The 27,342-nt window shown below is 52.5% G+C and overlaps 1 protein-coding gene across 1 annotated transcript in view; it reads right to left on the bottom strand.

Annotated features, from left to right (window-relative positions):
• Positions 1-16,622: 16,622 nt before the first annotated feature.
• Positions 16,623-27,342, bottom strand: part of Prkar1b (protein kinase cAMP-dependent type I regulatory subunit beta) — a 76,065-nt gene continuing 65,345 nt past the window's right edge. Inside the window, exons 9-11 of the mRNA XM_048351391.1 lie at positions 25,312-25,433; positions 17,867-17,948; positions 16,623-17,002 (exon numbers count right to left, since the gene is read on the bottom strand). Of these exons, the coding sequence (XP_048207348.1) occupies positions 16,830-17,002; positions 17,867-17,948; positions 25,312-25,433 (377 nt within the window). The 3' untranslated portion in view covers positions 16,623-16,829. The remainder of the gene's footprint in view (positions 17,003-17,866; positions 17,949-25,311; positions 25,434-27,342) is intronic.

Below are 27,342 nucleotides of genomic sequence, written 5' to 3'. Positions count from 1 at the left end.
CCCCACCCCCACGTCCGTGCCTGAACCCCTCCGGGTGGTCAGGAGGACCAAGACCGAAAAGGGAAAACTTGGAAGCGGTTAGCAACACCTGGAAGCCCGGCCATGTGCGTTCAGACGCGGAAGAAGAAATACCCGATGGGTTTGTGGGAAGGTGGCCTAAGCGCACATCGCCAGGGCACATCCCGCTGGACCCGGGTCCCACCCTCACCTTCAGTCGTGAGTTGTGTGCATCTTGGTCCCGCTGAGCCCTGGGGTACCTCTCAGGCAGAGAGGATGAGGCTCGAGGACTCCGAGTGACAGTGAGTTGTCGTTCAGCATGGCCGAGGGGATCCGCGCCCTCCACCCACCGCACCCATGGAGGTCGCCGATTCCTGGGGACCCCATCTAGATCGGCACTTCTCTCCGCTCCCCTTCCTGATCCGGAACTACTGGAGTGCAGGGCAGAGCTAGAGGGGATCTGGGGACCACGTAGGAGGAGGTGCCCTGATGGGAGGGGGGGCACCACGGCGAGGCGGGGCCTGGCATCCTCCCGAACGCACCAGTGCGGCGCAGGCTTGCCTTTCCTCTCTCACTCCTTTTCTCCCCCTCCCCCCCCCCAACTCACTGCCGGCCGCAATTAAAAATAAAACCGCGACCGGTCGTCATAGCGACCACCACAACAGCGGCCGAGTGAGGGTGATAACTTATGCCTCCTCCGAGGGCCAGCGGCCTGGAGTTCGGGAGTCCTGGCTTGGGACAAATTACACACACACACCGTCCCAACACCATATTCCCAGGTCCTCAGGAAACACACACACACACACACACACACAGAGAGAGAGAGAGAGAGAGAGAGAGAGAGAGAGAGAGAGAGAGATGCACCCCAAAACAGAGAGAGAGAGAGAGACCGAGACCCTAAGACTCCACCTTTCTGAGAACTGGAAACTGAGGACGGACTTAGCTCAGCGGCCAAACTGCTATCTTAATGCTTATTTCGATTCCCGGAGGAGGAGGGGAGAGGAGGAGATGGGGTTCAGGGACCAGACCATCCCCCCCCCCAGCAGCCGATGGAGGGGGGAGACCGAGGGCCCCCAGCACCTGTTCCGCCCTCTCCCTGTCCCCGTCCCGCGCGTCCGGTGGTGATCCCCGGCTGGTGAGAGTGTCACATGCTTTTTTTTTTTTCCTGGCTGGGAATCGAGTTTCACAACCAGCCGCTATTAGGCGGTTCACACGGTTCACTGCAAACATTTGATAATGAGTCTAAATATACTTAGGAGACAGAGGAGGCGTGGGCGGCCTCGGCCGAGCGCGTGGGCGCGGCGCTGCGGGCTCCCCGGGGCATCCCCGCCCTCGCCCGGGTCGGGGAGACCCCGGCAGTCACCCCCAAAAACCATCCAGCCGGCCTGGGAGCTAGGCCAGCCCGAGGGCCCGTCCCCCCGCCCCCCTCCCCGCTCCGAAAAAGCCAAAGCAGTGCGGAGGTCGGGAGACACAGGGTGAAGGTGCCCTGGCGACCAGATGCGTCTGGGGGCTGGCCCTGGATGTCCGGTCGTCCCGGAGCCCGTGCTTCCGGCCGGGTCTTGAACCTCTCTCTCTGTCTCTGTCTCTCTCTCTCTCTCTCTCTCTCTCTCTCTCTCTCTGACACGCCCCCAAGGAACTCCAGGGCCCATAATTAAGGTGTCAGATACTGCAAATAGACCCAAGGGGAGGTGACTGGCCGATCTGCCACTGGCTGGCTTACTCCTGATGCGGGGGGAGGGGGGGAACCAGAGGGCGCCCACACAACCTATATTAAGAAGTTGTCAGCCAGGGTGCTGCTGCTGGTGGCCACACCTGTAATCCTAGCTGTTCAGAAGGTTGGGATCTGGAGAGGCACCATGGATGGGCAATAGGGAACACAAGTCGGCCTCCTGGGGAAAAAGCAAGACCCTATGTGGAAAAAGACCTAGGCAAGAAGGGGACTGGAGGCATGGCTCCAGGGTAGAGTGCCAAGACCCTCCTGTTTCCAATAAGACCCGCCCTGCCCCCTTCATACCCAACTGCACCCAGTCAGCTCCCTTCTCAGTCTGGCCCTCATAAGTGCTCTATTGCTGCCTTAATTGATATTTATTGGTAAGAATGATTTTTGCCTTATTCCAGGAACTTTCTCTGCACAGTTTAACCCTAAGGCTGGGACCTAGACCCCTCCCTGTTGTGCCATTTTGAGGTAAAGCCAAGTCTTGGTATTCCCATGAGATGTCCATAAATAAAGTCAGGATTGCTCCATGACCTTTGTCCTAAGAGGGTGCTTGTTGATGTGAACACCCAGTAACAAGCTAGGACCAGACCCTCAAGTCCCTTGCTGTCTGGTCCCTGTCCCCCATCTACTGCTTTGTTTTGTTTGGTCAGTTTTGTTTTGTATGTTTTCTTTTGTGCCTATTAGTAGGGCTTGGACTCATGGCTTGAGCACTGTCCTTAGGTTTGGTTTTGTTTTAAATCAAGATTGTGGCTTAAACCACGCCTCCACTCCCAGCTCTTTTTGTGTGATTAATTGGAAATAAGAGTCCCACAGACTTTCCTGCCTTGACCTGCTTCAGAATGGTGATCCTGAGATCTCAGCCTCCTGGGATTACAGGCCTGAGCTGCTCTTCCCATGCATCTGCCTTGTTGGTGTGATTTTTCTGTATGAAATTCAATTCCCCATCTGGAAACTGAGCCAATAGCCCACCCCACCCCTAGTGGTCTCCAGCCTAGTAGAGGTTCCATCAATCCATATAAAAGAGGGCAAGAGGCTGCCAATCCAGGCAGGTGGCACAGCTGGGCTCCTTGCCTCAGTTCCAGAGCTGATCCCAGAACAATTTGTCATAAGGAGAAACACCAGCCTCCCTTTATCTCTGGGCAAAGCTTTCTTGGTTTGGGGCAATTAACTAGAAGTAGCTCAGCCATGTGGGCGTGGCCCCTTGAAGATCTAAAGTACCTGGTAAAGGCGTTAATTAAGTCATTATCCAAGACCCCCTAGGCTAAGGATCAGGCCCTTCCAGTTTGGGGCTTCCCAGAAAGGGAGATAAGCAGTCCTGCCAGGTGGAAAATAGACCTCTAGCTCCCTGGTAAATATCATTTTCACTTTTAAATACATGGCAGACCTGAAGTTTGAAATCCACTTCAGGCCCACAGTTGCATTTGGTGAATGAAGAACTGTGTTAGGGACATTTGGTGGCTTCAGGAAGTGACATTAAAATCTAGATCCTGCCCAGGACAGGAGCCCAAGCTCCTAGAACATTTAAATGTGGCTGGTTAGAACTGAATTAAACACAATGCAAAAAGGGCATTGGCTTTAGCGGTACTGGGATTTGGGTTGAGTTTGGTTTGGTTTGTGCTGGTCCTGGAGCTTGAATTCAAGGCCTCAGCTTTTTTTTTTTTTTTTTTTTTAATTAGGCTGGTGTTCTACCACTCCAGCCACAGCTCCACTTCTGGCTTTTTGCTGGTTTCTTAGAGATAAGAAGTCTCTTGGATTTGTCTACCCCAGCTGGCTCCAAAGCCTTGATCCTCAGATCTCAACCTCTTGAATAGCTAGGATTACAATCCTGAGCCACTAGTACCCTGCTGGTGCTGAGATTTGAACTCAGCGCCTTGCATGTGAGTACACCATCCCTATAACACACACAAACACATATACAGAAAAGACAGAATTTCTCACTAATACCCTTTATGTTGTTGTTTTGTTTTGGTCAGTCTTGAGGTTTGAACTCCGGGTTTGGGCACTGTCCTTGAGCTCTTCTGCTCAAGGCTAACGCTCTACCACTTGAGCCACAGTGCCGCTTCCAGTTTTCTGGTGGTTAATTGAAGATAAGAGTCTCACAGACTTTCCTGCCCCGGCCGGTTTTGAATCTTGATCCTCAGGTCTCAGCCTCCTGAATAGCTAGGATTACAGGTGTGAACGCCCAGCACTAGTAACATTTTTTTTTTTTACTGCTATTATAAAGGTGATGTACAGAGGGGTTACAGTTACTAAGTTAGGCAATGAGTATATATCTTTTTGAACACTGTCACCCCTTCCCTTGTGTTCTCCCCGTTTTTCCTACCCACAAGTTGTATAGTTCATTTTCAACAGTGTCCAGCGCGTGCCACTGTTTCATCACTAGTAACTTTTATGGGGGTTTATATTTATAAATGGTAACATTTTGGAAATATGACGTTAAATAGCCAATGTTTTGTTGATCTTTTGTTTTGGATTTTTTTCAGGTTTTTTTTTTTCTTTTCCCTTTAACAGAGCTACTAGGGTAGCTCATGCCTGTAATCCTACTCAGGGGGGCTAAACTCTGAGGATTATGGTTCAAATCCAGCCAGGAAAAGTCAGTAAGACTCTTATCTCCAATTAACCATTCAAAAACCAGAAGTTGAGCTGTAGCTCAAAGTGGTAGAGAGTTTAAGGACAATGCCCAGGTCCTAAGTTCAAAGACTCACAATCGACTAGAAATATAATAAAAATAAAACAAAAATTAATATTTAGGGAGGTAGAAGTAGAAGGATGGTAAGTTCGAGACCAGCCTGAACTACATTGTCAAGTATCTCAAAAAACTGAAATCAGCTGGGTGCCAGTGGCTCATGCCTATAATCCTAGCTGCTCAGGAGGCTGAGGTCTGAGGATCATGGTTCAAAGCCATCCCGGGCAGAAAAGCCCCCATGAGACTATTTTTTTTTCCAGTCTTGGGACTTGAACTCAGGGCCTGAGCACTGTCCCTAGCTTCTTTGTACTCAAAGCTAGCACTCTACCACTTGAGCCACAGTGCCACTTCCAGCTTTTTTTTTTTTCAGTGTATGTGGTGCTGAGGAATCAAACTCAGGGCTTCATACATTGCTAGGCAAGCACTCTACCACTAAGCCACATTCCCAGCCTCCCCCCTATGAGACTCATCTCCAATTAACCACTCAAAAAACAAGAAAAAGTGGATCTGTGACTCAAAGTGATAGAGCCTTGAGCAAAAGAACTTCCAGATAACACTAGGCCCTGAGTTTAAGTCTCAGGACTGACAAATAATAATAAATAAAAATAATAATAAATCAAATTTTAAAAACTAAGCCAGGCACAGGGACTATGCCTAGCTACTCAGGAAGCTGAGACCTAGAGGATCTCAGTTGGAAACCAGCCTGGGCAGAAACGTCCAAGAGACTTTTAATTCCAATTAAACAGCAAAAAGCTGGCAATGGAGCTGTGGCTCATGTAGTATAGCACTAGATTTGCATAGAAAAGCCAAAAAGAGCATGTGGCCCTGAGTTCAAGCCCACTAGCACTGGGCATGCAACACATACACAGGAGCTGTGGCACCTGCAGTATCTAGGAGACAATAAACAGGTGACTACGAGTCATTGTGATAGGTCAATGTGGGCCATTTTGAATGTGGCCGGAAAGGGATGACGAGCTGACTGGAGACTGAGGCAGTCTTCAGGAGAGCGAAAACCAAGCACATTCCAGGTGGAGATAACAAGAGGTGCGAAGGCCCAGGGCAGGAACTGGCATGGTGTGTTTAAGGACACAGCTGAGCAGGGTAAGGAGACGCGGGGTGGGGGGGGGGGGGGGGGAAAGCTAGGTTCCCAAGCTGACCGCAGGGGCCTGAGAATGAAGAAAGAAAGGAATTTGGAGTTCTGTTTTGTTTTGTGGAGGCAGGGTCTGGCTATGTGACCCTTGGGGCGAGCCTCAAACGATCATCCTCCCACCCAGCCTCCCAAGTGCTGAGATTGCAGGTGTGTTTTACTTGCCCGGGCTGGTTTGGATTTTGTTCTACTTTGAAGCCACTGGACAGCTCTGATTCCTGCACAGCATGGATGAGGGAGGATGTGGGGCCCAGGGTCCCCAGCCTAGAGGAGCTGGGTACACTGTCTGAGCAGATGGTGGCTCTGCCGTGGCCTCGGCATGGCCTACGTGGGCTTCCTTGCATGCGTGCATGCGGTCCCCTCTGCATAGCACAGTCTGCACAGCTGAGGGCTTCCTGGGCACTCCCAGAGCCCAAAACAAGCTACAGCCCCCATCCTCGAATCAGAGCCAAGTCCAGCCTATCTACACTTAAGAGGAGGAAACAGAAGGGGCAGCAAAAGTTTTACTAGGGTCCCAGTGCTTAGTTTGGGGGAACAGACCACAGAAGAGCAGGGGTAGCTGGCATAGGGAGATGCAGGAAGAACGTAAGAGGGTGTTCTGTCTTAAACCACTGGGGTACCATGGAGTCCCATGCTCTTAGCACTTGCCTGTTGCAGGGAAATGTCAGGATGAGCATGGTGATGCAAAGCCTCCAAGCCACCTCAGAGTCTGGTCCTTTTTTATTTTATTGGTGCCAGTCCCAAGGCTTGAACTCAGGGCCTGCCCACTGTCCCTTAGCTTTTTCACTCAAGGCTGTCATCTCCTGCTTGAACCACAGCTCCACTTCTGACTTATTGCTGGTTTGTTAGAGATAAGACTGTCATGAACTTTCCTGCCCTGGCTGGCTTTGAACTGCCATCCTCAGATCTCAGCCTCCTGAGTAGCTAGGATGACAGGCCTGAGCTATAGATACCCCACCCAATCTGGACCTTAGAGCAATGAGAGCAATTCAGAGTCACATCAGGCCACAGGTCTGCAGATTCAGGCGTGGGTCCTTATCTAGCAGATGAGGGCGGCTTGCAGGGCTAGAGAAACACTGAGAGATGCCAGAGGATTTCATGCATAGAGGCCACGTCACTGGAGGCGATGGTGTGCTGAAAGCATAAGAAAGATGGCTTTGTGGACACAGAGACCTGGAAGGGTGGGCATGATATCCACAGCTTGCTTTGTAAGGCCGGGAGGGGGAGTGGCAGATGGATGATGTATCAAAGATGGATGGCTAGACAGACAGACATAGGTAGGTAGGTAGATGGGTAATAGATACCTGATGCATACATTTGCATAAACAGGTAAGATTGCATAAATATGTACATAGATCATAAGATAGGTAAGACACATGGATGAGCAGTTAATAATTTTGGAGATAAATAAATGACAGCAAAGTAATCCTTGCTACTCAGGAGGCTGCAATCTGAGAATCCGTTCAAAGCCAGCTCAGGTAGGAAACTCTAAGACTCTTATCTCTAATCAGCAAAAAGCCAGAAATGGAGCTTGTGGCTCAAATGGTAGAGTGCCAGGCTTGAGGGGGAAAAAATCCAAGCAGGAGCATGAGACCCTAAGTTCAATTCCAGATGCAACACAACACCCACAAAAAAATAGATAATAACAGCTAAATAGATGATAGGTAGGTATAGATGCATGATAAATAGATGATGGACAGATGGATGGATATACACAAACTAATAGCCATTATTGTCTTCTGTAAAATTGCAAAATTTTTAAATTAAAAACAATGATCAAATACTGCTTCCTACTGCCCAGTTTTCTTGTCCTCTTTCAGACTTCTAGATGACCAGGAAGCAGGAGACATGGAGCCAGGCTCCAACGAGAGATCAAGCGGCAGCAGCCCAGGTCACATTATTGACGTTTGCAGATTGGACTCCACAGAGCAGAAACTGAGGCATGGGCGAGCTCGAAGCATCTCTGGGCGACAGTTCCTAGTCCCAACCTAGCAAGCAGAAGGGAGACCCTGAGTTCAAATCCCAGAAACACCTAGCTAATGAATGAATTCACTCATTCATGTATTCATTCATTGACTAGCAATGACAAGAGAGCCTTATCTCTGGGCCCCAGTGTTCTCCCCACAATTCTGCCACATGACGCCGTTCACACAGACTTTCTGCTCAGCAAGGACGGCTCCACACTGTGGCTTTCAAGGGAGCCCAGCCCCTGCTCCCTCTGATGCACACTGGGGCTCAGAGCCTCCATGTCCCCACCCGGGAAGCGATGGTTCTTCCACTCCAGCGGTCCACCACTGCCCTGCTGCATCCAGAGGCTGGACACCAGCGTGGGCCCTGCCACACACAAGGCACAGAGCCAACAGATGTGACACCAAAGGACAGCGAGAGGGACTGGCTGTCCACAGCTGTGTCCAGAACCGAGCAGACATCCATACACACTACGTGGGCTGGGGGACCTCCCTAAGGCAGGGGGCCCTGGCTCCAAATGGAAAGGTCTTTGAGACTCTTTCATGGGATGGGAAGAGGACATATAAGAGAGCAGAAGTGAGAGAGGAGAGGAGAATAAAGGACAAAAAGGAACCTAGTCCCCCCCCCACACACACACAGCCTGTCCATTTCTCCTCTATGACACTTTACAGCTGAGATGGAGAAAAGCCACATCCCACTAGGTGGGGTCCAGAGTCCTCGTGTCTAGAGACTAGGTGGGCATGGGGCAGGTGGGGTCTAGGGGCATTGGGACACTGGAGCCCAATTCAAAACAGCCAAAGGCAGCAGAAGAGAGTACTGATTCCACATACTGTGGAGTTCAGGGATGGCTTGAGCCAGGCATTCAGGCCGTCTTACAGAACCTGCCTCTGGCTTCACTGCCATCCTCCTTCATGACCGCAGAGCTCAAAGCCACACCTTACCAGCTCCGTATGGACTAGAATGCACCCAGGCTTTACTGTCAGGGATTAGGGACACGATGCCCACGTGACCAGGGCTTGCCCAGATGCCTGCTAGCTCACCTCAGAGAAATGATTGCCAACTATGGAGAACTACAGCGGCACTTCGGGGCCCAGATCTGCATGCTAGGCTTCTCCACCCTATACAGTTGTGAGTCCTGCTCTGGGCTGGTAGCTAATGTCTGTAATCTCAGGTGCTCTAGAGGCTGAGATCTGAGGATCACAGTTCCGAGCCAGCTCAGGCAAAAAAAAAAAAATCCATGAGACTTTGATCTCCCAATAGCCAGCAAAAAGTTAGAAATGGAGCTGTGGCTCAAGTGGTAGAGCACCAGCCTTGAGCCAAAAAGCTCAGGGACAGCACTCAGGCCCTGAGGTCAAGCTCTAAGACCAGCACCAAAGAACAAAAATAAAGTAAAACAAGTCTGAAGCTGCCTTTAATGGTTGACCTATCTCAGCTGAACGCTTTCATGCTTTCACCTTCAAGCAAGGAAAACAACCCACACTGTCATACTCAACAAAGCTCACTTAGGGGCCCAGAGGTCAGGCTTCAGGAAAGGTCTGATCAAGGGTCCAGCTCTGTTCTCAGAGGTCCATTCTGATTCCTTCAGGGTAGGTTCCTCATTCATGCTGAGTAGAAAGAAGGGGGAAAGTGCTTCCCTTGCTGTCTCCTGGGACTGAGGAAGCTCCTTCTCCAGGCCTGCTCCTTATCTATGTGTGGTGTTGTGCTCTCTGACACACTGGCATCCTTGCCAGTACCAGCTCACCCCACCCGCCAGGACTCAGCTTCCCAACTTGTCAGACACCCCTCTCCCCACCCCCATGGTCTTCTCAGCCCCCCAGGCCCCCACTTTTTTGTCGAGTCCTCCTCCCCTGCACCTCCTCTTCATGCCTAGGTTGAGCCACCTGCACATTGATTGACTCCATACCCTCATCTTGAGCCAGGGTAAGAAGGGCCTCCAAAAGGCCAAGTAGTCAATGTGGCCAGCCCCCACCCTTCCTGGAGAGCCACAAAAGGCACCCAAATCTCCACTGAGGCCCAAGTGGACCAACCGGCTCTGCTCAGGCCTAAACAGGAGGGAGCCCTTGGTCTAGGGCCAGGAAAAATCTGAGAGGGCTTCCTGGCAGAGGTGGCTCGGCGCCCAATCTTACAAAAAGGCAGCCGGAGCTCTCCTCAGGGCGGAATCTTCTCTTCCCTCTTAGCCAGGCCCCACCCATCCCACCTCCCCCTCGGGGACCTTCCTGACAGGCCTGGGTGCCACCCGCTGAACCCTCCCTGGCCCCTGGCCACAGCACTGTGTCACCAGTCTGGAATGCACTTTCAATTCCCCTAGCCTCCCCTCCCCCTCCTCCCCTGCCAGCCAGCCCATCACTTCCTGAGTGGGGAGGCTGGGCTCAGAGATGGGGGGTGTGGGGCTCCAGATTTGCTGTGCCCACAGAAGGGGGCCCTTCCTTACTGGATCTGGGGTTCTGAGGACTCGCCCTGGATTCAAGGAAGAGTGACCACTGCTAGCCACGCTGAGGGACGAGGGGTGGGGGTGGGGGACACAGGGGCCGACGGGCTTCAGGCCTGGGCATCCTCAAGGGCACAATGTGTGTCCTTGGTGTGCCAGGGCCTGCCTGCAGTAGAGGGCGCTGAGCACTTCAGATCCCTGCCCCTCCCCCCCTCCACACCAGGAGGGGTGACTCCTTTACCCTGTCCGTGGCCACAGTCCCTCCCAGCCCCTCTTGGTTGGGGATCCAGCCTTGGCTGAAGGAATGGGGGTGGCCAAAGGCAGAACTAAGCCAGAGTCTACCAGAGTTATGGGGATTCAGCAGTCCCTCCCCCCGCCCCCGCCGCCCCTCTCCCATTCTCCCTCTTTCTTCCTGATGGCTCAAGGGGAGAAGTAGCCAGCAAGAAAAATGCTCAGGATGGTCCACTCCCGACTGCCCTGTGGGTGGGTGGTGGTGCCGCAGCGGGTGTCCCAGCGGGTGGGGGTGGCTACATGGCTATATGTCAGGGTACCCCCTCCACAGGGCATGGAGTGCCCATCCTCCACACAGGGGTTCCACAGCTCCGGTCAGTCCTCACCTGGCCTTCTGGCCCTCTGAGTGCAGTTCAAGCTCCCTTCCTGATTCACAAGTAAGGAGGGGCGTCTAGGCTGCTTCCTTGGAAGCCCCAGAGTCCCCCTATATCTTCAACACAGTGTCCAGTGACCCACTGGTATGCAGGTCCCCATAGCAGGGCCCCCTTCCTCTGCTGTTTGGACCTTCGATGACAAGAGAGGGTATCACTTGCTACTGTCAAGCCCAGGAAGGTGTCACTCAACCGTGGGGGACACCAGCCTTCATTCCAAGCCTAGAGGTAGAAGCAGGGGGTTGAGGGGCTGCAGGGACAACCCCCTCCCCCTGCCCAGCACATGCAGAGGGCAGGGTAGGGGGGAGGGGATCCAAGCCACTGTCCAGCCTATGTGACTAGTGTCTCCCCCCTCTCGGCGGTGCCCAATGGGGTGTTTCCTGGGCTTCTATTTCCCAGAGGCTCCCATGGAGGTGTGGCCATCTGGGAGGGGCAGGGCCTGGCCAAGGCCCAGAGGGCAGTGCCAGGCCCATAAACAGTTGTATAGCCCAGAGGCAGGCAGAGCTGGCAGGGCAGGGCAGGGCAGGCTGGGGCTGGACTTCCCTCCCCTCTCCAGGCTCAGCATCCCTGGGTGTGAAATGCACCTCAAAGGGCCACAGGGAGGAATCAGTGCTCAACAAGGGCTGGCATGTCCTCCAGCTATCGCTCTGTGTGAGTATGAAAGCCAGAAGGAACACCACAGAGGGCAGACAGGCCTAAAGGGAGAGAGAGGTGCATAGCCCCACCCCCCAGCCCCTGGAGGCCACCGAGGGAGTGAATGAATGGGATGAATGAAAGGCTGATCCAGTTGGCTAAGTAGAAGGGGGGCTGCCTTGCCTTGTGGGTGGCATTGCTTTTTTTTTTTTTTTCCAGTTGTGGGGGGGGGGGGTGGATGGGCTTAAACTCAGGGCCTGGGCACAGTCCCTGAGCTTCTTTTTCTTAAGGATAGCACCCTACTGCTTGGACTACAACACCATTTCCTGCTCTTCTTGTTTATGTGGTACTCAGGAATCAAACCCAGGGCTCCATGCATGATAGGCAAGCACTCTACCACTAAGCCACATTCCCAGCCTGGCATCAGATGTTTTAATGGCCACTTCATGTTCCTGCCAGACCAGGCCCCCTGCCAGGCCGCTGGTGACTCACACCTGTCATTCTAACTATTCAAGAGGCTAAGATCTAGGGATCATAATTGGAAGTCAGCCCAGGCAGGAAAGTCTGTGAGACTCTTGTCTCCAAGTAACCACCAAAATACTGCAAGTGGAACTGTGGCTCAAGTGGTAAAGCACCAGCCTTGAGTGGAAAAAGCTAAGCAAGAGCACAAGGCCCCGAGTTCAAGCCCAGGGCTGGGCTTCAGGTGGCATTATTGCTGGATGAAGGTAGAGACCTTGGCAGATCTAAGGCCCCTCAAAGGCCTGGCAGCCCTAGAGGAGCCCCTCTCCCATAGCAGGCCCCTGTGTCTGCCCTTTCTGAAACCCCAGGTCAACACAAGTAATGCTATGTGGCTCATTGAGATTCGGTCACAGAAGGCTCAGAGCCACCCAGGAGCCACCTGGACACATGACCACAGCAGCTGCTGCTCCGTGGCCAACCGTGTCCCAGAGGCCTGGAGTAGGCTATTCAAAGAGCCAAGCCAGGCAGACGTCAGGGGTCCCAGACCTTATGCAACAGGTCATGTGATCGGGGGTGCTTGCCACAAGCGATGATGTCATGCAATGGCAAACCAGACCAGGGCTCCAGGCAGAGGAGTGGGCAGTGCATGTTCAGCACAGCGGCCTTGAGTCAGCCACAGAGTAGCATCTCAGTTGAAGGCAGTGAGGGCTACAAGCCCTGGAAAAGACAGTGCTTTGAGCCCAAGGATGCTGGCTGCCTGGGCCCATATTCACTTTTTCTGTTTTTGTTTTGTGCTGGTACTAAAGCTTGGACTCAGGGCCTGAGCACTGTCCCTGGCTTCTTTTGCTCAAGGCTAGCACTCTGCCACTTGAGCCACAGCACCTCTTAGAGCTTTTCTGTGTATGTGATGCTGCGGAATTGAACCCAGGGCTTCATGCCTGCTAGGCAAGCATTCTACCGCTAAGCCACATTCCCAGCCCCCTAAGTACTATTTATAAGATTTTATTTATTTATTTATTTGCTCAGGGCTGTCACTCTAAATTGTGTCACAGCTCCACTTCCAGCTTTGTGGTGGTTAATTGGCAATGAGTCTCAAGGACTTTCCTGCTGAGGTTGGATTCAAACTGTGGTGCTCAGATTTTAGCCTTCTGGGTAGCAAACATTACAGGAGTGAGCCACAGGCACTTGGCTTAATTCACATGTGTGGGTAAAGCCAGAGGGCCTAGCTGTAAGGTAGGTCAGTCAATACTACACTCTGACTTCCTTCTACTTCACACAATCTCGATTTGTGCTTCGTAGATGAGGCTACTGGGGCTCTGAAACATTAATGAACTTGTCTGATGCCACACAGCCCAAAAGAACTAAGATCAGAAACAAATATGGTGGCACCTGCCTGCAATCCCAGTAGTCAGGAAGCTGAAGCAAGAGGAACTCGAGTTCCAGGCCAGCCCAAGCTCCATAGCAAGAAAATCAGAATTTAAGACAAGCTTAGGGAAACTTTAATTCTAGGCTTCAACCAGCCCTCCTTGATTTGTACATAGTCAGTTGGCAGGTACCAGTCTCTATACCAAGGGAGTTCCTGAGGGGTTGGAGGTATGGCTCAGTTGGTTGAACACCAGCCAGTGAGCAAAAATGTCAGGTACTGAGTTTGGTCCCAGCTTCAGATCTAAAAAAAAAAAAAAAAGAAAAAGAAAATAAGAATTCTGAAAAGAAGTTGGTCCTCCAGGCTGACAAGGAGGCTGGAGGTCTAAAGGAAAGTCTATAGAGGAAGAATTTGGGCCTCCGCTGTGGAGGGAGGCCTGACATAGGGTGAAAACCCTGCTTGGATCCACACGGTGGGAGGGGAAGTGACCCTCCTGGCTGAATATGTCACAAATAGGGATCCCACTGTCCAGCATATACATACAAGACCTGACTTTGCTAAGCAACTTCCATCTAAGGGAACCGAGGGTCTGAGTGGGCCATAGGCATGCCACGGTGTCTCTAATTCTAGCCTGAGAGATGAAGAAGAGACCTCCAGAGGGGGGACAGATCAGATTCATTTTTTCTTTTTTCTTTTTTTCTTTGTGTCCGTTGTGGGGCTTGAACTCAGGGCCTGGGCGCTGTGCCTGAACTCTTTCACTCAAAGCGAGCTCTCAACTACTTTGAGCCACAGCTCCATTTCTGGTTTTCTTGTGGTTAACTGGAGATAAGCATCTCGTGGACTTTCCTGCCCAGGCTGGCCTTGAACCTTGGTCTTCAGATCTCAACCTCCTGAGGAGCTAGGATTACAAGTATGAGCCTTGGCACCTGGCTACAGGTCAGACTCTTGAAGAAAGAAAACCTGTGGATTAGCTGGGGCTAGAGCCAGCTGAAGAGTCAGACACTGGCAATGGGGGGTGGAGGGAGGGGTCTCTACTTTAGACACCCCAAGAGTAAGGAGTACTGAGAACCATCATCATTAGTGTGGCTAGGGTCAGGGAAGGAGGTGTGAATAGCATGCAGGAGCTCTGTCTGGATCTGAGGCCCAGGCGCCTCCATGGCCCTGTAGGCTCCCCATGGCAGGCTCTGGGTGCCACAGACATGAAATCACCCTCCTCTCCCCCACCCCCAGAGTGGGGGCTCCAGGCCGACACAGTTGGGGGGGGGCTTCCTGTCTCCCCAGCGAGGCAGGGAATTGCCTGACCTCAATGTGACTCACAGGGCTGATTCAGCTGAGCCGGGAGGAGGGGGAGGCGAGGACTGTCCACCGTCTGGAGAGGCAGCCAAGGCCATCGTCCCAGCCGGGCTAGTGGGTGGGGTCCAGCCCAGGCACTTGCCAAGGATGACCTCATTTCACCATGCCACTTGAATGGTCCTTACCTCCATTGTAGACGTGGGAGCCAGGCTGTTCATACCCCAGCCAGGGCCCAGGGGACAGCCCCAGGTAAAGCCCCCGTGCCTGGAGCAGCCTATAGGATCCTGTAGGCTGAACCCCCGTGGGCTTGGGAGGTTGGGTACCTGTCTAATGGCTAGGAATAAATGTAATCAAAGGAGCAAAAGGCATTTATACTGAAACTATTAAAAAAAAAACTTGTAGGGCTGGGAGATAGCCTAGTGGCAAGAGTGCCTGCCTCGGATACACGAGGCCCTAGGTTCGATTCCCCAGCACCACATATACAGAAAACGGCCAGAAGCGGCGCTGTGGCTCAAGTGGCAGAGTGCTACAGCCTTGAGCCGGAAGAAGCCAGGGACAGTGCTCAGGCCCTGAGTCCAAGGCCCAGGACTGGCCAAAAAAAAAAAAAAAAAAAAAAAAAAAAAACTTGTAAAAAGAAATCAAAGATGAAGCCAGGTATGAGTAGCTCATGCCTATAATCCTAGCTACTCAGGAAGCTGAGATCTAAGGATCACAGTTCAAGAGCCAGTCTGGACAGGAAAGTCCATGAATCTCCAATTAACCAGCAAAAAGCTGCAAGTGAAGCTGTGGTCCAAGTGTTAAGGGTCCCAGCCTTGATTGGAAAACTGAAGGCCCTGAGTTCAAGCCCCAGTACTGGCACACACAAAAGAGACTGAAATAAGGTTTTGGATATGTGTGGTTCTTGAACATGGAAAAGTGGGAGCAGGAGGGGTCATCTGCAGGTGGGAGGTGACCATGGCTGTACCCCCAGAGAACCCAGATAAAACCAGGCTTAAACATGGTTAAAAGCATGGGTGGTGCCTGGGGCTCACACCTGTCATCCTAGCTACTCAGGAGGCTGAGATATGAGGATCTGGGTTGGAAGCCAGACCATGAAGACAAATCCTGAAGACTCTGATCTCCTGTTAGCCAGCAAAAAGCTGGACTGGAGGCGTGACTCAAGAGGTAAAGTATGGTACATGAGTGAAAAAGCTGAACCAGAGCATGAGGCCCTGAGTTCTGGGTCTAATACCCAGCACAAAAGAAAAAGAAAACAACTGTATTCATAACAGATTTCAAACACCCTCCCCTCCCTCCAAAAAAGGCAAAGAGGCTCTTCATTGCACGTTTTATGGTTCATGCAGCACTTGGGGACATAAATAAGAGTAAGGCGAGCAGGTTCCCAGGGCCCGGAGTCCACAGATGCAGGCAAGGCAGGGAGGGACTGGCGCCCTCCTGGACGGGCATGTCAAGTCAGGGGCGAGGGCAGGTGGGTTGTTTCATTGTGTGTCCACGACCCAGAGGCAGCGCTGGGCAGCTCCAGGTACCCACAAGACCACTCAAGCCTGGGCAGCTCCTATCAGCACAAAACCGGGGACACTCTTGAGGTTCCAGCTGGTCCATGAGGGCGGAGGGCTGTGGGGCACAAGGCTGGATTCCCTTCCAGTCGGGGGAATGGAGATTTAAACAGAAGACACACAGGCTATGCTGGGGCTCAGACCTGGGGTCTGTATGGCTAACGATGGAGACTGGCTTAGAAGGATCTGTGGCTCCTCCAGCTTTATCTAGAACCTTCTTGAAATCCCTCCTCTCTCTCTTCAAGGGCCTCCACAGGCCACTGGCAGAAGAATGGAACCTGACATCGTCCTGTGTCCTCTGACTCCAAGAACAGGGGACCCAGCTCTGTGCACACCAGACTCAGCAGGCCCCAACCCCATCTGTGAGGGGACACGGGGCACTGGCAATCGTCCCAAACAGCTGGGGACCCACTTCCACGAGGGGTAAGGACCAGCCACCGCCCTGGCCCGCCTCCTCCTCCATTGTTCTCTCTGCACACATGACATGGGTCCTTAAGTCAGGATGTTAGAACCCACCTGGCTCCTCAAGGGACCCCTTGGGAATGTGGTGGTTGAGGCCCTCTTCCGAATGTCTTTTTGGGGACACCCCCATTCCACAATCATCCCACACAGCCTCAAGAACAGCCTCAGGGTTCAGCTAAAAGGAAGGGAGGGGAGGGAGGGAAGGAGGGAAGGAGGAAGGGAGGGAGGGAGGGAGGGAGGGAGGGAGGGAGGGAGGGAGGGAGGGAGGGAGGGGAGGCTGACCCAGGGGACTCCTCAGTCTGGGGGTACATCTTGCTGATTGTTTTTGCAATGCACAGGTGATGACTGAGTCCTGAGGAAGGGGAGGTACCATGCCAGGATGCCAACTCCACCCAATAGCCTCCCGGCCCAGCTCCTAGGCTGGGACGCAGGGAGGGTGTTGAAGGTGCCAGCAAAGCTCAAACAGTGAGGGAGATGAAGCTGTTGTAGCGCTGGATGTTTCTTTTGAGAATCTCTGAGCAGGGGCCCAGCACGCGCTCAAAGCGGGGCCGGTCCAGCTTGACGCACTTCAGGGGGCCTCGGGCCACCACGGTGGCTGCACGTGGCCGGTTCAGGAGCAGAGCAATCTCACCTGAAGGAAAGATCAAGCTGAGTCAGGCCTGTGCCAAGGATGGACAAAATCCACCACAGAGGGGCACCAGGAAAATCAGGAATTTCAGATCCACACACAAAAGACGCTGGGAGCTGGTGGCTGATGACTGTCATCCTAGCTACTAAGCAGGCTGAGATCCAAGAATCATGATTCGAAGCCAGCCTAGGCAGGAAAGTTCTCGAGACTCTTATCTCTAATTACCCAGCAAAAAAAAAAGCCGGGCTAGAGGAAAGGCTGGAATGGTAAAGCACCAGCCTTGAGTGAAAAAGCCCAGTGAGAAAATGAGGCCCTGGGTTCAAGCCCCAGTACTGGAATACACATTAAAAAAAAAAATCCACACACAAAATTAATACAAGTATATCCTGTGCAATATTTATATAAACTGAAAGGTTATTTTTGTTTGTTTGTTTGGATTTTTTCCCTTTGTGTCATTAACTAGGGCTTGAACTCAGCACCTGGGAATTACCCTTAGCGTTTTCCTTCAAAGATGGTGCTCCACCACTTGAACCACGGCTCCACTTCCAACTTTGGAGGTTAACTGGAGATGAGTCTTACCGACTTTCCTGCCCAGACTGGACTGGTTTCCAACTGTGATCCTCAAATATCAGCCTCCTAAGTAGCTAGTATTACAGGCATGAGCACTGGCACTCGGCTGAGTATTTTTTGTTTATCTGAAAGCTGTTCTGCACTGCCTCACAGGCAACAGGTACGGCAACGCTATCACATCCCTTTAGGGACAGTGGCTCAGCCCTGGATCGCAATTGGAGGTCTTCATCTGATCCCAGGGCCCACCCCAAGGCCCAAGGAACCCCTTACTGCTCTCCACCCAGAGTCCTGACTCACCAAAGTAATCCGAGGGCCCAAGGCGTCCCACTTCCACATACTCCTCGTTAGGGGACCGGCGCTGGAGGACGGAGGCAGTGCCCTGTGAGATGGAGATGTGAGAGTCAGTGAGGCTGGGCAGATGTGGGGAGAGGCATGGGAGAGAGGCTCCTTCCCCCTGTGGCCATAGAAACTTTCACTGTCTCTTCTCTTCCTAGATGCCCTGGGCCTCCAAGTCTGAGCATCTGGGTGTCATCGCAAGCTGGCCAACAAGCTCTCCCAGAGACCCCAACCCCATTTCCACACACACAGCAGCTCCAGTAACGGGGGTTCACTCAGCACCAGGCACATTTGCTGTGCTGGCAGTCTAGACTCTGGATGTTGCGGGGGGGGGGGGGGGGGGAGGTTGTCATAAATGGTCATAGTGCTTGTGGCTGACCTTGAATCAGGCTCAAGGTCAGGCAGCTGGGGGAGGGAGAGGAGCTCAGTCTCAGGGTCACACACCTGCTCAGCCATGGCCCCTCCTGACTCCCCAACAGGGGTGCAGGGTCTGCAGACATCGCCTGAGTCAATGATTACCAGAGAGGCCGTGGGCAGAATATCACAGGCTGCCACAAATGAGACAAATATTACAGACACTTGGGGCTGTCTGGTGGCTAAATGCCTCTCATGCTCACGCCTGCTACCCCAGGAGAGTGTGGGTTCCAGCCCACAGGGCCCCCCCCCCACCAAGATCGCTGTCTTCCTGTCTGATCCAGCGTCCTTTCTGACTGTCACCTTCAGGCTAGGGAAAATGGAGGGAATGGCTTTCCATGCCACTTTTGACACTGAACCCCACTAGTGTGTGAGGCCAATCTTGGGGGCCCCCCTCAATCTCTACCAAGTTTCCAGTCCCCAAGACAAGGCCCACTGAGCATCCAGATAATTACCTGTCCCATCTCACAGCCAGAGAGGCAGGGGAGGTTGAAGGCCCCTGAGCTCAGGTCCCCAGAGTCATCTGTGCATGCCTGGACACCCCCTCAGAATCACTGGCGGGGCATGAGCAGTAATTCATTACAAGGTGGGCTCTTCACCCCGTTCCCCAGACCAGCCTTGTCAGCATGGTGGCCAGGCTGTGCCCAGCTTAATGAGTAACTCGTCTCTCCACAGTCTGGAAGAGGCGGGCTAGTCTTGGGGTACAGCTCCCACTCAGGTCCCCTCAGGCGGCACGGCTCCCAGGCCTTGGTGTGTTTATGAATTCAGCTGATGGATGGACCGGGACAGGATGGGTAAACAGCTCCCACTCCTCCATGCCGCCAAGGGTGGCAGGGAGGGAGACAAGGGAGTGCCCTCACCCTAGGAGCACCAGGAGAGGGGGGGAGTGGCCACACCCACCCACACAGAGCTCCCTCTCTCCCCACATCTGTGTTGAGGTAGATTCCGTGTATAGCCCTGAGCTCTCCAGCCCTGGGGAGAGCTGACCTCTGTGCTCCCCAAGAAGGGCCTCCAGGCAGGTGCTGTGAACCGTGGGCTTATTTATTTATGTTTGGTGTTGCTCTTGGGACTCGAACTCAAGCTTGGGCTCTGTCTCTGAGCTAGCTTTATTGCTCAACAGCTCCCCTTCTGGGTGTTTTGTTTTGTTTTGTTTTTAACTAGAGATAAGAGCCTCATGGATTTTCCTATCCAGGCTGCCTTTGAGCCACGATCCTCAGATCTCAGCCTCCTGAGTAGGTAGGGTGTCAGGCATGAGCCACAGGCTGTAAGGGCAGGCAGTGGCTGTCCCTGTCCTCGAACAGACTATCCAGAGCTGGCATTTCCATTGCCAGGGCCCCCCAGGAAGTCCCAACCAGAGGCTACCCAGAAGCTCTATCACAGAGAGCTGGAAAAAAGCTCCCCTGCAAGAGCCCTGTCCCCAGCCATCATGGAAACAGCCAGAACAGGGGAACCGTGGAGCTGAAGCTCAGGACCAGAAAAACACACTTGCAAAACATCTGGATCCTGTTCTCCACATTTCTCACCACCGAGCCTAAACTTGAGTCTAAAGTAACCCAGGCCACAGCCCACCAAAGACAGCCCAGAAGGGGCCTGACAGATGACACCCCAGGTATCTGTGATGGGTTGGGATTAGGATGACCATGTCCACTCAATTTGTAGGAGCCAGGCACTTGCAGCTCACACCTGGAATCCTAGATAACTCAAAAGGCTGAGATCCAGAGGACTACCATTCAAAGCCAACCTGAGCTACAAAGTCTGGGAGACCCCATTTCCAAAATAACCAGCTAATATTGATTTCTAGTTCTTTTTCATTTGTTTTTTTAAAAAGCATAATTTGCCTGATATTGATTCTTCAGAATTTACTGTTGTTTTCTTTTATTTGAGGGGATCACAGCTCATACAAGCTTTTCATGGATGCTTTGCCCCAAATTAGAAAGAATTTATATTCTTTGTTAACTCTAAAATCCTATGTATTTCTAGAGCTTAAACTCATTGGGATAAATTGTTAATAGAATTATTAGTTGCTTTTCATGTTTGACAAGGTTCTGAGAATTGTGGTTAAATCTTCAAATAGAATTAATGTGCCTATTTCCACGGCCTTATCAGTGTTGCCTTTTATTACACTTGTGCATTTTGTGAGCAGCTTATTTTCTCCATCAGTTATTCTTTATATCTGTTTGCTGTGTTCCTTTTGTTCTCTCTGATGCTTTTCACCTTGAATTAAATTTTATCAGATATTGAAAAAACAACAACAACAACCACTAAAAGCCAAGCTGGAGGTATGGCTCGGGTAGTAAAGTGACAGTGGAGCAAACATGATGCCCTGAGTTTAAACCCCAGTAATGGTGGAGGAATAAATTAAGGGAGCTTGACCTTTAAGTCACACCTCTAGCCTTGCTAATTAAGTGGAGATGGAGTCTTTCAGACTTTTCTGTCTGGGTTGTCTTTGAATCATGATCGCCCAGATCTCAGTCTCTTTGAGTAGTTAAGATTATAGGTGTGAGCCACCACAGGCAAGTTTTGTCATTTTTGTAAGCTCGGTTTCTCTATGTAGCCTAGGCTGTCTGGAACTGGAGATCTTCCTGTCAAATGTCTCTCAAGTGCTGGGATTACAAGTGTATGCCACCACACTAGAGTTTTACTCAGTAGGCCAAGCTGGCCTGGAACTCACAATCCCACCATCGCAGGCATGACCACCACACCTGGCTCACTTTCCAAAGCTTTGAAGAAAGCAAATATTACAACTGAAACTAATTCGTACATATAAGACAATTTCAACCTGTTTCCTCCATGGACATTCAATTGCCGCTCCCTATGATGGCGACTCTTCCCAGAGTTTCCGAACTAAGGGCATACTGGAAATGTCCTGGGTGGGGGTAGAGAAATAGCTTCTCATGTCTGTCTAAGGGGGCAAAACTCCTGTCTGCCTAGCTCTTCCCAGCTGTTGCACAGCCTGGCTGCAGAGTCCTCACCACACCTGGACAGACATCCTCCCCCCTCCCCATGGGTGGGTGGGTGGCCGAGGTCAGCTTTAATGGCTGGCCCATGAGCTGTGGGCCCTAGGGGAGGCACGGCCCAGTGGCTTCATGGGAAAGCAGAACATTCCTGTGAATTCCCATGCTAGGGCTCCAGAAAGGGCCCAGGGTGGCAGCCCGGAGCTGTTAGCCCCTGCCTGGGACCCAAGGAACAGCCCCTCCTGCAGGGGCTTCCCTAGGCCAGCCTGTCCTCAATGGACATATAGCTGCTGGGGGGGGGGGAGTGGCGGGGGCTACACAGCCCTCAGGAATCAAGGACATGACATTGAGGGGGGTGTAGGGAGCCTGCAGGCCATACCCTGCTATGGTCACAACTCTCTGCGGCTCAGTTTTCCCTGTCATCTGCTGAGAAAAGCTGGCCACACAGGGACCCCAGGCAGAACACAGGAGCCCCAAGCAGGGGGGCAGGCAGCCCTGTGGCTCTGTCTCTAGGGGTGGGGGTGGGGACTTGGCTGCCTGCTTATTATGGCTTCTCCTGGGGTCCCTGCGGCCTGAGGTCTGGAGTGGGGCTCCAGCATCTGCTTCTGGACAGACATCGAAGCTAATTGGAGAGCAATGTCTCAAGGACTTTCCTTCTCAAGCCGGCTTCAAACCACAATCCTCAGATCTCAGCCTCTTGTGTAGATAGGATTATAGACATAGCCACCAGAGCCCTGCTGACCTTGAACAGGCCCCATCCCCAGCACCCCCAGGCCTATAGGGAGAGCCGTAGAGGGGCTGTACCCCATCATGAAGCCCTTAACCCACTGCCTGTGCCCATGGTCCTCTTGGCCAGCCCAGCACTGTCAGTAGGATTGGCAGTCCTGCAAATCAATTTGTCCAGAACTGTACATCTGTTAGGGTGTTCCCACCACATCTGTCCACAGGGCAACGGCCACTGCACGGTATTTAAGGTTCCTCTTCTGCAAACCCAGGAGTCACGGGGAATCCAGGACCCTGGAATACAGTAGATACTTTGCACATCTGTCTCATCTAGAATGTGCGCGCAGCATGGCAAGAAGGGTGAGAAAAGGGATCCCAGGCAAGGAAGGCCATGTTCTCCATACTTGTTTGCAGGAGACTGTTACACTATTTGTTGCTGATTCTGGGTCGTTTTTTTTTCCCCCTTCCACTTCTCATTTTTCTTTCTTTGCTTCTTTCTTGTCAGGTGTGGGGCTTGAATTTGGGGCCTGGGCGCTATCCCTGAGCAATTTTGCTCAAAGCTAGCACTCTACCACTTCAAGCCACAGCTCCACTTCTAGTTTTCTGGTGGTTAATTGGAGATCAGAGTCTCTCGGGCTTTCCTGCCTGGGCTGGCTTTGAACTGCAATCCTCAGAACTCAGCCTCCTGAGTAGCTAGGATTTTAGGTGTAAGCCACGGGCACCTGGTTTTCTCTCTGGGTTTTGAACAAGCTCTGATGGCAGGCAAGAGTGTTCCTAGGCCTCAGGGCGGCTGTGGATGTTGCGGACATTCATAAAATTAATTTCCTAAGTGAGGAGATAATCCACTCCCGTGTTCCCATGGCAACGCCTTCCAGGCCTCCTGGCTGGGAGTGAGCTGGGGATTTTATGGGGAACCGTTTCTCAGGGGTCCAGCTGCCTGCAGGCTGCCTGGAGGGCTCAGACAGAGCCTGGAAATGTGCATGGAGGAATGTGCAGCAGAACACAAGCCCCTGAGCCCCCTCCTCCCCACCCAGCCCCTGCCCAAACCCTCCTCCATTTTCCCGGGCAGAATCGGCGTCAGGAGATGTGAACACTGATGAGGTCTTAGAACAGCTGGCAGCCCCAGCTTCTGGGTCCTGGTACAGCCCAGCACAGGGGCTGCCTTGTACCCACTAGGCCCCCTGTACCTCCCCTGGAGAGGGGAGCCAGGGGAGTATCCTGCTGCAGGGGGGGGGTCTACCCTGTAGAGGTCCCCTGGGGTGACATTTAAATGGGGGTTCTGCTCTGCCTTCTGGAATGCCATGGAGTTTGGCTCCTGGGTGTGAAGTCTTGGTGGATTTTTTTTACATGCACTGGAAATCAGCTCTGAAAGCATCTTACAGTAAAGCCGAAGCAGAAAATCATCCCCAGATCCTGAGGCCACCAGGACGGAAGGCAGGGGTGGGGTGGGGGTTGGAGAGAGACTGGTGCAGAGGGCCTGGACGAGCTGAGCTGGCGGTGTATTCTGGATCTCCTGGATGAGACAGGAGAGAGCCTCTGCAACCTGCCAAGGGCACAAAACATCTAAAGGAATCCATGGGGGGGGGGGGGGAGTCACAACTAAAGGAGTGTGAGGCGGGGCTGCCAGACAGAGGGGGACAAGGTGGCCCAACAGTGAGAAAACAAACAGGCTTCAAGGGCAGCCTGGAAGAAGGCAAGAGTGAGAGGCAGGCTCAGAGAGCTGAGCTGGGCACGGGGTGGGGGGGGGGGTACTGGGTGCCTCTCTCTGCCCGCACCTGGCTCAGGTGTGGCCAGGTTGGCTCACACCATGTGGCCCACAGTGGCTGGAAACTGGTGACTTAGATTTGGCTGAACATGGAGTGGGAGGGGGGAAAGGGGTGTATACATTGTTAAGGAAACAGCTTCAAACACATTTTGCAGGACTGGGGCATGGCTTAAGGGGTAGAGCCCTTTGGCTGGCAAGTGTGAAGCTCTGAGTTAAAATTGCCAGGACAGACGAACGACGCACAGTTGTTCTAGGATTAGGTTGCATGCCAGAGGCCCGAGCAGTATGTAATTGATGAGATGGAGTGCCAACTTTGTCCCTTGGCCCCAGCACAAGGGACAAGGAGGGCATGATCCTGATGATGCTGACCTCATGCTCAGAAGCAAGATGAACCTAATGACTCCTGACCTTTTATAAACGTCTTTGCAAAGCCCGAGTTCCTGGAAGGGGGCGGTTCCAGCCCAGCCCCATTTCCTGGGACTCCCACAGGGGAAACGGCAGCCACCCACCATGGCGGAGAGGAAGGGTTGGTCAGTCCCTGGGGTTCAGGGGTCATGGAGCTCCATCAGGTCAGTCTCACACTCCACACAGGGCCAGGAGAAGCATGGGAAGTGGTGGTCTTAGATGGGAGCTAGGATGGGAGGAGCTCCTCGTATATCCAGCAGACATGTGAAATGCCCTTGCCCTGGAGCCTGCCCCTGGAGTCTGTCCTGTGGCCTGGGCAGACAATAACCCATGGCCTGGTGTGGCCGCCAAGGGGGTCCCTGGCACAGCCAGGAGTGGATCAAGTCCACAGCAGACCTGGGAGGCCTGGGAGGTTAGCACGGGCTGAATTCTACATGAGGGCTGTGATGGCCTCTCCTCAGGTTTCCAAAGCTACCTTCCTCTGTATTCTTGTGAGGAGGGGGAGGGGCAGGGGTACTGGGACTTGAACTCAGAGCCTAGGCACTCTCCCTTAGTTTTTTCACTCAAACTCTACCACTTGAGCCACAGCTCCACTTCCAGATTTTTCTTTTTTGGGGGAGGGGGGAGTTAATTGGGGAAAAGAGTCTGATGGACTTTGGTGCTGGGGCTGGCTTTGAACCATGATCGTCAGATCCCAGCCTCCTCATTAGCTAGGATTATAGGCATGAGCTATGAGTGTCTAGTCTGGCAACTGCATACAGTTGCAACCAAGAGCCACAGTAACCTTCCTTCCTCTTTAGGTTGTCTGACTCAGGAGTTTTGTCACAGCGCCGCGGTGTGCTGCTCCCTAGGTCCACACCATTTCCCCACACATCAAAGCCAGCCTTGGATGTGGATACTGTCCACCCATCTGTGTGTGTGTGTGTCTCACAAGGCTGTCTGTGTTCCTGTCACTATTTTTTATCTCAAGGGAGGGGGATGTGTTGTATCAGGGGTGTAAGGCATGTGGAGTCGGGGTGGGGGACCTGGGGGTGAGATGGAGGTGCCAAGCAGGGGATGGAGGAGGAGGCCCCCTAGTGGCGCTTGCACTCACCCCGTGATGCCTGCCCAGAGAGCCCAGAGCATCGCATTCTGTGAGGACTCACCTCCGTGATGATGTAGAAGTCGTCGCCCGCCTCCCCCTGGACCACAATCTTCTCTCCATCTTCAAATTGCACAGGCTCCAGGGCATCGGCCACCGTCAGCCGCTCCCACTTCTCCAGGGACTCTGCGGGAGAGGACAGGGGTTCGTGGAACAGCACCCCACTGCCATAGGGCATGAGGGGGGAGTCTGCCACTTCACTCTGCGGGAAGGCACCGTCAGAAAACCCGCAGTTCTGGGCTGGGGATGTAGCTCAGTGGTAGAAGCCTTGACTAGCATGTGTTAGGTCCCATCCAAAGAAAGGAAGAGACTGGAAGAGGGAGGGAGGGAGGGAGGGAGGGATAAAAGTAGGGAGAAAGGGAGGGGACAGGAGCACAGAGAGAGAGGGAGGAAGATAGGGAGGGAGAAAGAAAGGGAGGGAGGGAGGGAGGAAGGGAGGGAGGGAGGGAGGAAAGGAGGGAGGGAGGGAGGAAGAAAGGGAGGAAGAAAGAGGGAAGGAAGGCTGCAATCCCATCAGTAGGCTGAGATTTGAAGATCTTCATTTAGGGGCTGGGAATATGGCCTAGTGGTAAAGTCCTCGTCTTGTATACATGAAGCCCTGGGTTCGATTCCTCAGCACCACATATATAGAAAAAGCCAGAAGTGGCGCTGTGGCTCAAGTCGCTGATTGCTAGCCTTGAGCAAAAAGAAGCCAGGGACAGTGCTCAGGCCCTGAGTTCAAGCCCCACGACTGGCAAAAAAATAAAAACAAAACAAAACAAATGAAGATCTTCATTTAAAGCCAGCCCAGGCAGGAAAATCCAAGAAGCTCTTTTATCTCCAATTAACCAACAAAAACATTGGGAAGTAAGCCAGGTACTAGTGGCTCACGCCTGTCATCCTAGCTACTCAGGAGACTGAGATCTGAGGATCACGGTTCAAAGCCAGCCCTGGCAGGAAAGTCTGTGAGGCTCTTATGTCCAGTTAACCACTGAAAAGCCAGAAGTAAAGCTGGAGCTCAAGAGCACTAGCCTTGCACAAAAGAAGCTCAGTGACAGTGCCCAGGCCCTGGGTTCAAGCCCCTGGACTGGCTTGTGAGTGTGCACACACACAGCGACTAGACCCTGAGTTCAAATCTCAGTATGGACACACACACATATGCATGCATGCACATGCACAGATACACACACACACACACACACACACACATAAACACACACACAATTCAGAGTGGCCCATGCATTCAGAAGTAGCTCCTCATGTACCAATCAAAGATGGGATCAAAGAAGGATGGGGCTGGGAATGTGGCTTAGCAGTAGAGTGCTTGCCTAGCATGCACAAAGCCCTGGGTTGGATTCTTCAGTAGCATATAAACACAGAAAGCCGGAAGTGGCGCTGTGGCTCAAGTGGTAGAGTGCTAGTCTTGAGCAAAAAGAAGCCAGGGACAGTGCTCAAGCCCTGTGTTCAAGCCCCAGGACTGGCAAAGAAAAAAAAAGAAAAAGAGAGAGAGAGAGAGACCAGGGAGCTATGTTGACTGGGTAATGACTGTCTTAGGCTAACATGCTTCTTTCTGATGCCAAGTTGGTCTAGAACTGCTCATAAACTTATCAGCTACTCATGGCCTTTAAACGCGCCCCCCCCCCCCCCCGCGCTTCCCCCAATATCCTCTACTCCTAACCCTCTGGAAGGAAGAAAAGAACATAACTCTTTCCTGAGAAGATAATGGGCATCTGATTCTCTCTCTCTCTCTTTTTTTTTCTTTTCAGTAAGAGAAACCTTTCTAGCCTGTGCTTAGGATACTACCTAAGTAGGTCAGCTGCTAAAAATAGAAAAGTCATCTATTTTAGATCTGGGTTAGCAGGGGGGTTCTGTCCCTAAAATCTGGGAGAATTTTTTTTCTTCACACTTCCTGTTGACCCCAGATGTCGGCATCCAACTACGTGGCGCAAACAGCAAGCTGCTCCGGCTGCACCTGTGGACCGGTTTTGCTGTTGTTGTTTTGCTTTTGCTACTAGTGCTAGCTTTTGCTTTTGTGCTAGTCTTGTGGTTTGAACTA

The sequence above is a fragment of the Perognathus longimembris genome, chromosome 1 (assembly GCF_023159225.1).
Source record: "Perognathus longimembris pacificus isolate PPM17 chromosome 1, ASM2315922v1, whole genome shotgun sequence".
Taxonomy (NCBI): domain Eukaryota; kingdom Metazoa; phylum Chordata; class Mammalia; order Rodentia; family Heteromyidae; genus Perognathus; species Perognathus longimembris.
This window is presented reverse-complemented; position numbering and strand designations above follow the sequence as displayed.